We start from the raw sequence: 11346 nt of genomic DNA, 5'->3' as shown, positions 1-11346 counted from the left end.
ATCTGTTGCATAAGGAGTTTAGTAGCAAATAATAACACAATTTATTATCTAGAAAATGCCTGATGATAGTCAAAAGACTGAAACATGTATATGATAATATTTCAATAAAACATCAGTACTGAAAAAGGAAATGTTTTGATTGAGGGGTATACTGCATATTGGTGTTATGCACAACAAGATGCATAACTTACGAAAAAAATAATAGCTTTCATTCTACACACACACACACACACACCCACCCACCCAGTTTGCAGTAATTTTTTTTATTTCTTCTATCAGTATTCTTTTACTTCAAAGTCACTACTAACAATAATCTATGAAATCTCATATGAAACTATATTAATACACTTCTTACCCTGTAACTTTCAATGGGCCTCTCTGTTCTACTGTGAACTACACAGCCTTTCCAAATGCAAGAAGACAAAAACCAAATAATAACAATTAACTTTGTATGGAATTACAGTGAACACCCATTTCATGTTCAGTTTAATATTTTCTTTCAGTTAAATTCAATTTCAACAATCCTTAGTCAATAATCTCAGAGTTAAATTTCTTCCATTTAAGAAGTAACTCAGTTTAGAGTTTAAATCCACAACTTCATGAGGAAACCTTAATCAGGGGTTTCACTGTATGCAACTGTGGTCTTCCACTGTGTATGTGATTATAATGGGCCATTCCTGTTTTGGATTATCAGTAATATGAAACTTAACTGTTGTATTTGGATACAAAGGAACCCATAATGAAAGTAGTGAACACAGAAATAGAAAACCAAATCAAATCCTACAAAATTCAGTTTCCTATGTGAACTGTCAGGCTCAGTATGTCAATCATAATCTTTGCATGCAATCTGGTATTAAAATAATTTTCATCATCATTCCAAATTATTTCAAAGCTAGTTCAGATCAGTGTTTCCATGTAATATGGCAACAAAACTCACCATGCATTTTAATATCAGTGTTCTCTGTGGAGTGTGAGAGATTTCACAATGGTATGTTGGTCACAATCACCAGCTGTCCAATTAAGGCTGGGGCCACACAAGTGCACAAAATGCGTCCGCTGTAGAAATAAACAAGAGAGGCGAATGCTATGCTTTCTTCTAGCTCCATTGCAGACAAAAACTACGCACCACATTCTGCAACTGTGTGGTGTCCTCAGCAACGTCCGTCATGAAGTACATCCATTGCAATGGACGTACTTTGTGCGCTCGTGTGACCCCAGCCTAATCCTTTACATTCCAGGTTTTTCAAATGAGTGCAATAAGGCCAATGACTTCTTTCAACCACATAATTATGTACTACAAAGAAATAGTACAGTATTCACGAAGTCCCAGCTACATCACTGTTATATCAAGAGTGAAACAAGCATGACGAACATTATCATTGGTATGGTGGATAAAACACAGCAGGATGCTAGAGAATATATTTATTACAGATATATCAGATTATTCAGGTTACTTCAAACTCAGACTGACAATCACACTAATTATGCACTATGGCCGTAAACTTTTACTTACCCCAAAATATCTATATGGAAGTTCTGAACTACTAATAAATGTCTCAAAATATGTGGCAATTGACATTTCAAGGCACCTTGCCTGCAGGAACTACACCCTTTCATACACCTGCGCTGTGCGTGATGGCAGGTACAGCTGAAAAAAATTGACACAAATATCACCTGGCTGCTTCATAAAATATTTCTTACATCAGCGATTCTCAACTTTTACATATAAACCCTGCTGCCAAAAAAAAAAAAGAAAGAAAGAAAGAAAGAAAGAAAGAAAGAAAATATAGTCCCATCACAATGAAACTGAGCATCTCATTCACAAAAAGTGTATTTCATAAATATGTACATTTTAGTGTTATAATAATTATTAATACAAGTTTTTAAGAACTAGAATACTGTAATAATTTTTTCCATAGTTTTGTTAGAAGAAATATAATTATATTGCAACCTTATTGAGGACCTTGTGCTTAGACTGCAGAAACATGTTTGTGTATGTGCCTTTCATGGAACTGAATTAATTATTATTTTGGGGGCCTTTCACACAACCCAAGTGACCATCAAGTTCCACCAGAGGGATCCTAACAATTGAGAAACACTGCCTTAAACACTACTGACAATAAACTGAAGACATACCTGTAATGTCTAGCACTTTAAGCTAAAGAACTCAAGCCACACTGTGCAAACAATGAATAAGATGGCATGCTTTATATCATATCTGAAGACAATATTTTGAAGAATAATGAAAGTTACATATTCAGTTCCCAGCCTGGCAGAGAGTTTTTCACTCAGACTATTCAAAACTCAAAATAATTATGCTGTCACGCTAAGTCAATATAAAATGACTAGAGAAATTATAACATCCCTCAAAACATGTTTAAATACAAGCAAGCCATTCTTGCTGTTATGACACATGGAAGTTACCACTACTTTTCAAAGAGTGACAAGAAGGTGGGGGATGAAGTATAGGCAAAGGCAAACCTATGCAGTTAACCTTCATCACGTAAAAGATCCTCATGTCTCTAGGAGACCTCTGAGCAAAATTAGGCAAAAAGTTTCCCGCCCAAGTAGTTTCCAATGCCTCTGATAGAGGGGGGAAGTATCAGGTACTGAGGGCCGACCTCGTTGGCTGAACAGGGCTGATAGCATGCACCAGTACCGGTAGGGTATGGCGACTGGTAGAATATCAAAGGGGGACGTACAATAGACTATTAGTCACAGCGCATGGGGAAACTCACCCCTCCAATAATAATAATAATAATAATAACCTTCATCAGCCATGTGTCACATCATGCATGTGGTCCAAGAGATGTAGTGTCATATAATTTTAATACATGTATAATTACACTCAAGCTAAAATACAGCCCACAGCAGCAGGGAGTTTAAATCCCTTATTCTCAGATAATACAGGTTAGAGGAATGAATGAAACAAGAAAATTGTTCAGTGTAATAAGGCTTTCCTTTTACCTTAACTGAATTCCTTCTACCAGCAAATTCTTCAGGATAAGTGAAATGTGGAACATTTGCATCCACTCGCTGGAAGCCTCCATATTTCCCATCATCTGAATCAAGGGCCACCTTGTACTGCCCGGGCACTTCCACCCCTATACGATAGTCAGTGAAACTCTTGATTGGATGGAAGTTGAAGATAAACAGCAGCTCCGCTCGCTCAAAAGCCACAACTTTGTCTGCCTCATGCTTCCAACTTACATAGCCCTAAACACAATGCAATCTGTTACTGTTTACTGAAACACCCATTTGGCTCATTCATATTCTCATATGCTGAATACCTACTTCATAATAATGTACCAGTTGGTATAATTCGTTACTACTAATTATACTGCTAATGAGAATGAATTCTGGATAAAGTAGCAGAACATGTGAAAAAGTGTGATATGCCCCCACTCCAACATCTCTATGCAAAGAAGAAATTTTGGGAAGAACTAAATGCCTACTTTCCTTTGATACAACATGGACTGCATAGAAAATAAACGTACAACAATTCTTGTATTGCTGTATGTGCATTTGTTGCCATGGTAATGTTTTTACTATGCCACTGCCTAGCAAGAGTAGGCGGATACATATTCAGACACAAACTGATGCGAGAGATGAACTCATATGCCATGATATACATAGGAAATTTCATAAAGGCTGGTTCTGGCATTCAACAGACACACAGGTCAGCATCGTGATCTCGTAAGCCTAGGTTTTTCTTCTTCAAAATAAGGTAGGTAGGCCTCGATGCGGTCTGCTCAGCAGCCCGCGGCATCCAAGTTGCCCTTGGGTTGGCCAGCAAGTATGGCCCTTACATGGTCCACACGGTCACTCTGGATATTTCCATGAGTACTGAGTTGACCAGTCTGCACTGTTGTTTGTCAGGGTCACAAATGTGAGAGTCCATGTATGAAGAGACAACCACTTATTAAACTTCTATACAACTATTTATTGGAGTTATATAGCATATGCAAACGTACTTCAGTTCAAGAACTGCAGGATGCAGTTTGCAGGTTGCAGACTGCAGGTAGACTGGTTGAAGACAATTGGTTCTCTGAGAGTCAGGGTTAGAGTTTCTTTACAACTGGCAGTTTACCGCCAGTCAGTTTGTCTCGGTGAGAAGCCCGTTGAGACCCACGACTTGAAATTTTATTTTCCAACTGAACACTTGAGGTTATAGTCCTTATGTAACATTTTCTCTGAGGAGAGGATGAGTCTGTCATTTACATTTGCTGCTGGTCCTCACCAGCAAAGTCATTCTCAGATCCAAATACCGTGGGACTCATTACCACATTTTACTATCTCAGATTCAAGACTCCCCCAACCTAGAGGGCCAGGTCCCCGCATTTATATCCCCCAAGAACAGGGTGGCCCAATTATACCCCAAGGCACTGGGGATAGGGTCCTTCCTTAAATAGTTTCATTCCGACCGCGTAGTGCAAATCTGGGGGTCTTGATTTGGTTCCGTGGATACATACATTATTGAGTCACTGCACATAAGTGAATAATTCCCAGTGATAATTGTACAATAAGTGTGTTGTCATTAAATGCTTGGTTTAATGTGGGTGGTTCCCACAGATCTATCAAGATCATCATCAGGTGGTATTTATGAATTATGAGGGAAAGTCAGAAATTATCCAGACTTTCGCCATAACACGTCTTTAGGTTTTTTTCACACTGCCTTCTGCGCATGCATCTTAGAGTTGGTACTACTGTGGTCACGTGATGGAAGTTTGACTTTGATCATGTCATTTTCCTTGACACTGTGACAGTGTAAACATGGCCGCTCTGCTAGCAGTGTGCACCAAGGAGGACCATAGAACAGTGATCCGATTTCTCTGGTTAGAAGGTGTGTCAGGGGCTGAAATTCATCGGTGGGTCCATCACTATGAACCAGAATCCAAAAGCCAGAGTATGGCGTGGAAACACCCAGGATCGCCAATGAAGAAGAAATTCAAGACTCAATCATGATGATGCTAACCATTTTTTGGGACTCAAAAGGGCCTATACTGGAACACTACCTGGAAAATTGTGCATGATCAAACGTGCAAGATACAGTGATTTGCTGGCCAACAATCTGAAGCCAGCAATTCACACCAAACGCTGAGGCCTACTGTCAAAGAAAGTGTTGTTGTTGTTGCATGACAATGCACGCCCACACATGGCTGGCCAGATGGTTGAAACAACTAACCATTTGGGTTTTGAGGTGCTGGAACAACCTGCCTACAGCCCAGATATCGCCCCTTCCAACTATGGTCTCTTTGGACCACTCAAAGATGGTTTACGATGTCAATTTTCTGCGGACAAAGAAGTGTGGGAAGAAGTGCATAAATTGTTGCGCGACCAACCGAAAACCTTCTTCTTGGAGGGAATACGTATGCTTGTGGACCACTGGACCAAGTGCATTGAAAAGGCAGGAGACTATGTAGAAAAATGATGTACTTGTTCAACCCCTACTTTTGTGTATATAAACTGGAAAAACAAGAGCATGGATAATTTTTTACTTCCATACATACATATCTTGTTACTGAATTATTAAACTGGATCTATTTTTTACATTTATCAGTAATATTATGACCTAAATTTTATTTTTTTAGGTTTAACAGAGCTCACTACCAGGGTTCATTAAGCCGGTATTACACGATGTCATTATAACTTCAGAGGTCCTTTTACAAGGACATATCACACAACAACTTGTGTGAGCAGCACATTATTTTCAATGAATTATCACAAAACTTTCGAGCCTTACACTCAGATGAAGATAGTAGGGTCCCCATCTCACAGTTCTCAAAGTACCTGTCATAAGTTAAAATTTTTTATTTTATTTTTAGTTTACTCAAAACCATGTTAGGTGGGCCCCTTGTCACCATGGCATGGCGCATCCTCAGGTTGCGGATGGAGGAGACGCCCTCCAGTTTTGGAGGGAAGCTGCAAATATATTGAATAAACAGTTCCAGACAGCCGACAAGGGGTGGCCTTCCAGCTTCGGGGTTGGGCGTGGGGCTAACAACTCCTCAACATAAAAAATCATTATGTTACAAAAATGAACATAAAGCCTCGGACCTGGACTGATTCCATGGATAAACGACCTAAACTAATGAAAATGAATATGAGATTTGGCACTCGGAATGTACGAAGTTTGTACAGGGCAGGTTCGCACAGGGCAGTGGCAGAAGAAATCTTAAAATATAAGTTAGATTTAGAGGGAGTACACGAGGTCAGATGGGATGGAGGTGGCATCGCACCAGCAGGAGACTATACATTTTTCTATGGAAAGGGGAATGAAAATCATGAATTCAGTACAGGTTTTTTCATACATAAGAGAATCGTATCAGCAGTTAAGAGGGTACAATTTGTTAGTGATAGGATATCACTGGTGTGATATCATCATTATGAATGTTCACGCCCCAACAGAAGATAAAACTGATGACATAAAGGATAGATTCTATGAAGAACTAGAACATGTATTTGATAAATTCCCAAAGTACCCTATGAAAATTTTGTTAGGAGATTTCAATGCCAAAGTAGAGAGGGTAGACATTTTCAAACCAACAATTGGGTATGAGAGTTTGCATGAAATTAGTAATGATTAGGGCCCGGATTTCTATGACATGTCATATTTTTTTCCTAGGGTTTATTCCTATTTTTCAATGTAATTATGCATGTTTCCAGTCATTCTTATTGAAATTATGTCGTTTTTATTGTGCATATAAATGCATATTTTAGAGTTTTATTGGTTTTACAGCATATTTTGGCATAATTTTGAAATAAGGTCATATTTTTGTCATTTTAGAAACAATTCTTTGATATAATGTAAAATTTCGGCTCCATAATGTTTAGTATTACAAAATAAATTTCAGGCTGGATTGTTGCTTCAATGTGGAATAGAGTTCAAGTACATGAAGTTCGTATTAAAAACCATATTTTTGACTGGACTGTACTTGCAGTTACAAAGGCGAAAATTTGTGAAATGCAGCATTTATGACCTGGCAAGCCGGCCTTTCCCAGTCGAGGCAGGAGGGAGGCAAGTGTAACGGGTATTCTCCTATTGTACTCCGTCTTACTATAAGGTATATACATCCCATTCTTTCTTGGAGGGCTTAGAAGTATTCTATTTATATATGTGGAGGGCGTTATAAGACTTCAGTTTGACTTTACAATGCCTAAAGTGAGTACATGTAGTTCAAGGAGCGCAAAGTTGCGTAGTTTTGTACAGGAGTTTGGTGAAAAAGTGTTTAGTACCGATGGCAAGATATTTTATTGTAAGTTGTGTGGCGTGAAAGTTACGGCAGAAAAGCGATTTACTGTGCAGCAGCATTGTAAAACTTTTAAACATGGTAAATGTTTAAGCAGATTATCTACAAAGGATAGCAGACAAAGTTTGTTGTTTAAAAACAGTTCCACTAATTCTTCTTCTTCTTCTTCTTCTTCTTCTTCTTCTTCTCCTTCTTCAACGAACAATGGGTCGGAATTTTCGAACGATTTGTGTCAGTGGATGGTATCTTCGAATATTCCATTAGAGAAATTGCATAATCAGCACTTCAGACAATTTTTGGAGACATACACTAGTCATCCTATCCCAAGTGAATCGACGTTAAGAAAGAATTATCTCTCTACATGTTATGAAGATATGTTAAATAAGATTCGAACATCTGTTGCTGACAACAAGATATGGGTTTCCTTGGACGAGACTTCTGACGTAGATGGGCGGTATATTGCGAATGTTATAGTTGGGACCCTGAAACAAGATCAACCTGGAGAGAGATTTCTTCTTGACTGTGAAGTTCTCGAAAGAGCAAATCATTCGACTATAGCTGTCCTATTTGATAATTCCATGAAGTTGTTGTGGCCAAATGGAATACAGCGAAATAATGTCCTTCTCCTAGTAACAGATGCCGCTCCATACATGAAGAAGGCTGCCAAAGGACTTCGAATCCTCTACCCGAAAATGGTCCATATTACTTGCCTCGCTCATGCATTGCATAGAGTGGCTGAAGAAGTTCGAGGACATTTTCCTGATGTAGATAGGCTAGTTTCAAACGGAAAGAAAATATTCATCAAGGCCCCTCTTCGAGTGCAGAAATTTAAACAAGAAGCTCCTCTACTGCCACTTCCTCCACAGCCTGTCGTCACACGGTGGGGTACATGGTTGGATGCTGTGGCATATTATTGTGAAAATTACACAGCCATTGAGAAAATGTTTAATGGCTTTGACAGCAGTGAGTCAACATCAATTAAAGCTGTCAAGGACTTATTCTCTACCACTCTAGCACAAAATCTGGCATACATAAAGTCAAACTTCTGTTCAATTTCAGGTGCAATAACTCGCCTGGAATTTGTAGGGACTGAACTCTGTGACGCGTTGGACACTGTAAAGAGCATTGAGAATGAACTAAACCGAACTCGTGGTGAAATAAGTGACAGGATTAAAACCAAAATAGAAAGTGTTCTTCATCGGAATGCTGGTTATTCAACATTATGCAAGATTGCAGATATACTTTCCGGTAAACTAGCAACATTCGAAGATGATACAGAACTGTCACCAAACGACTTGACATTCTTCAAATATGCTCCTGTCACATCATGTGATGTGGAACGAAGTTTTTCCAAATACAAAACTATCCTTAGTGATAATCGGCGATCTTTCAAATTTGAAAATTTGAAAATGCATGTAGTTATAAATTGCAATTGTAACAGTGAAAATTGAGACGTGAATAACTCAGTGAAAATTGAGACGTGAATAGCTTGTGTTCTTTTAAATGGTGTTTTTAGATAACAGAGTTAAGTTAGTGTTCATACCATGTGCACCAGTGTTTGTCTAAAATATGAACGCAAATATCAGTATTAAAAAGAAAACAATGAATGGTTTAATCCAGTACGAAATGTCGAAATTCCATCAGTTTTCTTTCCTTCAGAGACATAATAGGGCTAATTTGGTAAGTAGGACCTACTATCATATATTCATCATCTTTATTCTTAAACTCTAGTAAAAGTTGTAATTAAAATTGTGAAATTTTATGTTCCATTTAATATTTAAGGTCATATTTTACACTTTTTAGGTCATATTTGACATAATTTTGGGTCATAAGTGCATGCATATATTTATAGTTTTTAGGTCATAAAAATCCGGGCCCTAGTAATGATAATGGAGTTAAGAGTTGTAAATTTTGCCACATCAAAAAATCTTACTGTCAGAAGTACAATGTTCCCACATCGTAACATCCATAAATTTACATGGACATCTCCTGATGGGAAGATACACATTCAACTCGACCATATTTTGATAGACAGGAGATGGCACTCAAGTAAACTTGATGCCCGATCATTCAGGGCAGCAGATTGTGATACTGACCATTGCCTCGTGGTGGCAAAGGTTAGAGAAAGAGCACTGAGCAAACAAACAAACACACAGAGTTCATATGGAGAGGTTCAATCTCAAGAAATTAAATGAGGTAGAGGGTAAAGAGCAGTATTGTGTTGAAATCTCAAATAGGTTCACGGCTTTCAAAAACTTGGAAACTGAGGTGGATGTTAATAAAGCTTGGGAAAATATTAGAGAGAATATCAAAATTAATGCCAAGGAGAGTCTAGGTTATTATGAACTCAAGAAGCATAATGAAGGATGTTCAAAATTACTAGACCAAAGAAAACAAGCAAACTGCAATGGCTACATGATCCAAGCAAGTAAAATGGGGATAATCTGAACAATATAAAACAGGAAACCAGCAGGAATGTCTGATTGCAGTGTAAGGAGGATTTTACACAAGGATCTAAATTTCAATCCATATAAAACGGTGCTGGTGTAAGAGTTGAGCAATCATGACATGGCAAACCGTAGGACATTAGCTGGGCGCTTGATCAGAATTTTGTCCGACGATCTCATTTTCCTTATGAGAGATGAAGCACACTTCCACTTATTTGCCTGTGTCAACAAACAGAATTTTCACTATTTGGCTGAAGAAACTCCACAGTGGCTCCAGCAATGACCTCTTCACGGCACACGTGTGACTGTTTGGTATGGAGTGGCAAACTTCAGAGTCACAGACCTTGTCTTTCTGGAGGCAAAGATGGGCATGCAGTTACAGTCACATCTGCTCGTTATGTTGAAATATTATGGAACTTCCTCATACCAGAACTGAGTCATCGTGGAACTGAGCTCCCAACCGTATGATTCCAGCAAGATGGTGCAACTGCCCATACAGTGGGAGCATCCATGGAGGTCGTTTTGGAAACGTTTTTGGCGCACGTTACTTCAATGTGTGGTGAGCTTCAATGGCCTGCACCTTTGCCTATCTGTGCCTGTGATTATTTCCTTCAGGGGTATGTCAAAGCGAAAGTGTACACCACTAGACCATGGACTATCAACAAACAAACTCAAGATCGCAATTTGGAAACAATGTGGTGAGGTGAGCACTGGGAGACCTGTGAGCAAGGTTGGAAGAGTGTGGGCACAATGAAGGGCAACATTTTAATGATGTGCTGTTCAAAACGAAATAAAGAGAGATGTAATGAAATGTATGTGGAATAAAATTACATTAAAAGTTCATTCATCTTGTAACAACAAATTAAAAATTAAAATAAAATTTCACTGCTCTATATACTTTTGAAAATCGTCAGGCTCCTCTCCTGCATCTTGTACTTCACACAATTGCAATGTTGTTGATTTGAATTTAAAACTAATTAACTAGTTACTTTAATTAATTTCATGGGGCAGTCTTTCTTGAGAAGCCAGCAGCTGCTCTTTTTCTTTACTGGCGCTACAACCCTGCGTAGGTCTTGGCCTCCTCTGGAGGTTTCTTAACAGTAAATTTTTCTGGGGTGGCGTCATTAGCCCCATGCCCAAAACCCCAACTTGAGGACCAGGGACTACACTTCCTCTGGCCCCTAACCTTTGACATGTCTGGTATGGGTGGCCCTACCAGGAGCTAATGCTCCCACTATTATAGCTCTCCTGGTCATTGTGTCAGGCAAACCTCCTCTCCATGATAAGGATGTCCTCAAGGGGGCAACAGCTGGTCAGCCACTCCCTACATTTTGTGGAACATGAAGAGTCATTACCATCTTCACAAGAGCCTACCACTGGTCTCTATCATGAGCCAATTTAATTGAGTCCACAATCCCCCAAACTAGTTTTCTAAGATCCATTTTAATATTATCTTCCCATCTAGCACAGCTCTTCCTAGTAGTCTCTTTCGTTCTGGTTTTCCCAGCAAAACCCTACATACATTCCTCTTCTTCTCATATATGTTACATGACCTACCCATTCCATCCTCCTTGACTTCATCATTCTAATATCATCTGACGATGGGTACAAGTTATGAAGCTCCTCACTATACAATTTTCTCCGGCCTT

General features: G+C 38.9%; 1 protein-coding gene across 1 annotated transcript in view; it reads right to left on the bottom strand.

The window, feature by feature from the left end:
- Nucleotides 1-1407: 1407 nt before the first annotated feature.
- The window catches only part of LOC111864507 (1,4-alpha-glucan-branching enzyme), a 54606-nt gene continuing 44667 nt past the window's right edge, over nucleotides 1408-11346 (bottom strand). Inside the window, exons 13-14 of the mRNA XM_023851801.2 lie at nucleotides 2968-3216; nucleotides 1408-1648 (exon numbers count right to left, since the gene is read on the bottom strand). Coding sequence (XP_023707569.1) covers nucleotides 1604-1648; nucleotides 2968-3216 — 294 coding nt within the window. The 3' untranslated portion in view covers nucleotides 1408-1603. The remainder of the gene's footprint in view (nucleotides 1649-2967; nucleotides 3217-11346) is intronic.

Source organism: Cryptotermes secundus, unplaced genomic scaffold (genome assembly GCF_002891405.2).
Source record: "Cryptotermes secundus unplaced genomic scaffold, Csec_1.0 scaffold854, whole genome shotgun sequence".
NCBI classification, from domain to species: domain Eukaryota; kingdom Metazoa; phylum Arthropoda; class Insecta; order Blattodea; family Kalotermitidae; genus Cryptotermes; species Cryptotermes secundus.
This window is presented reverse-complemented; position numbering and strand designations above follow the sequence as displayed.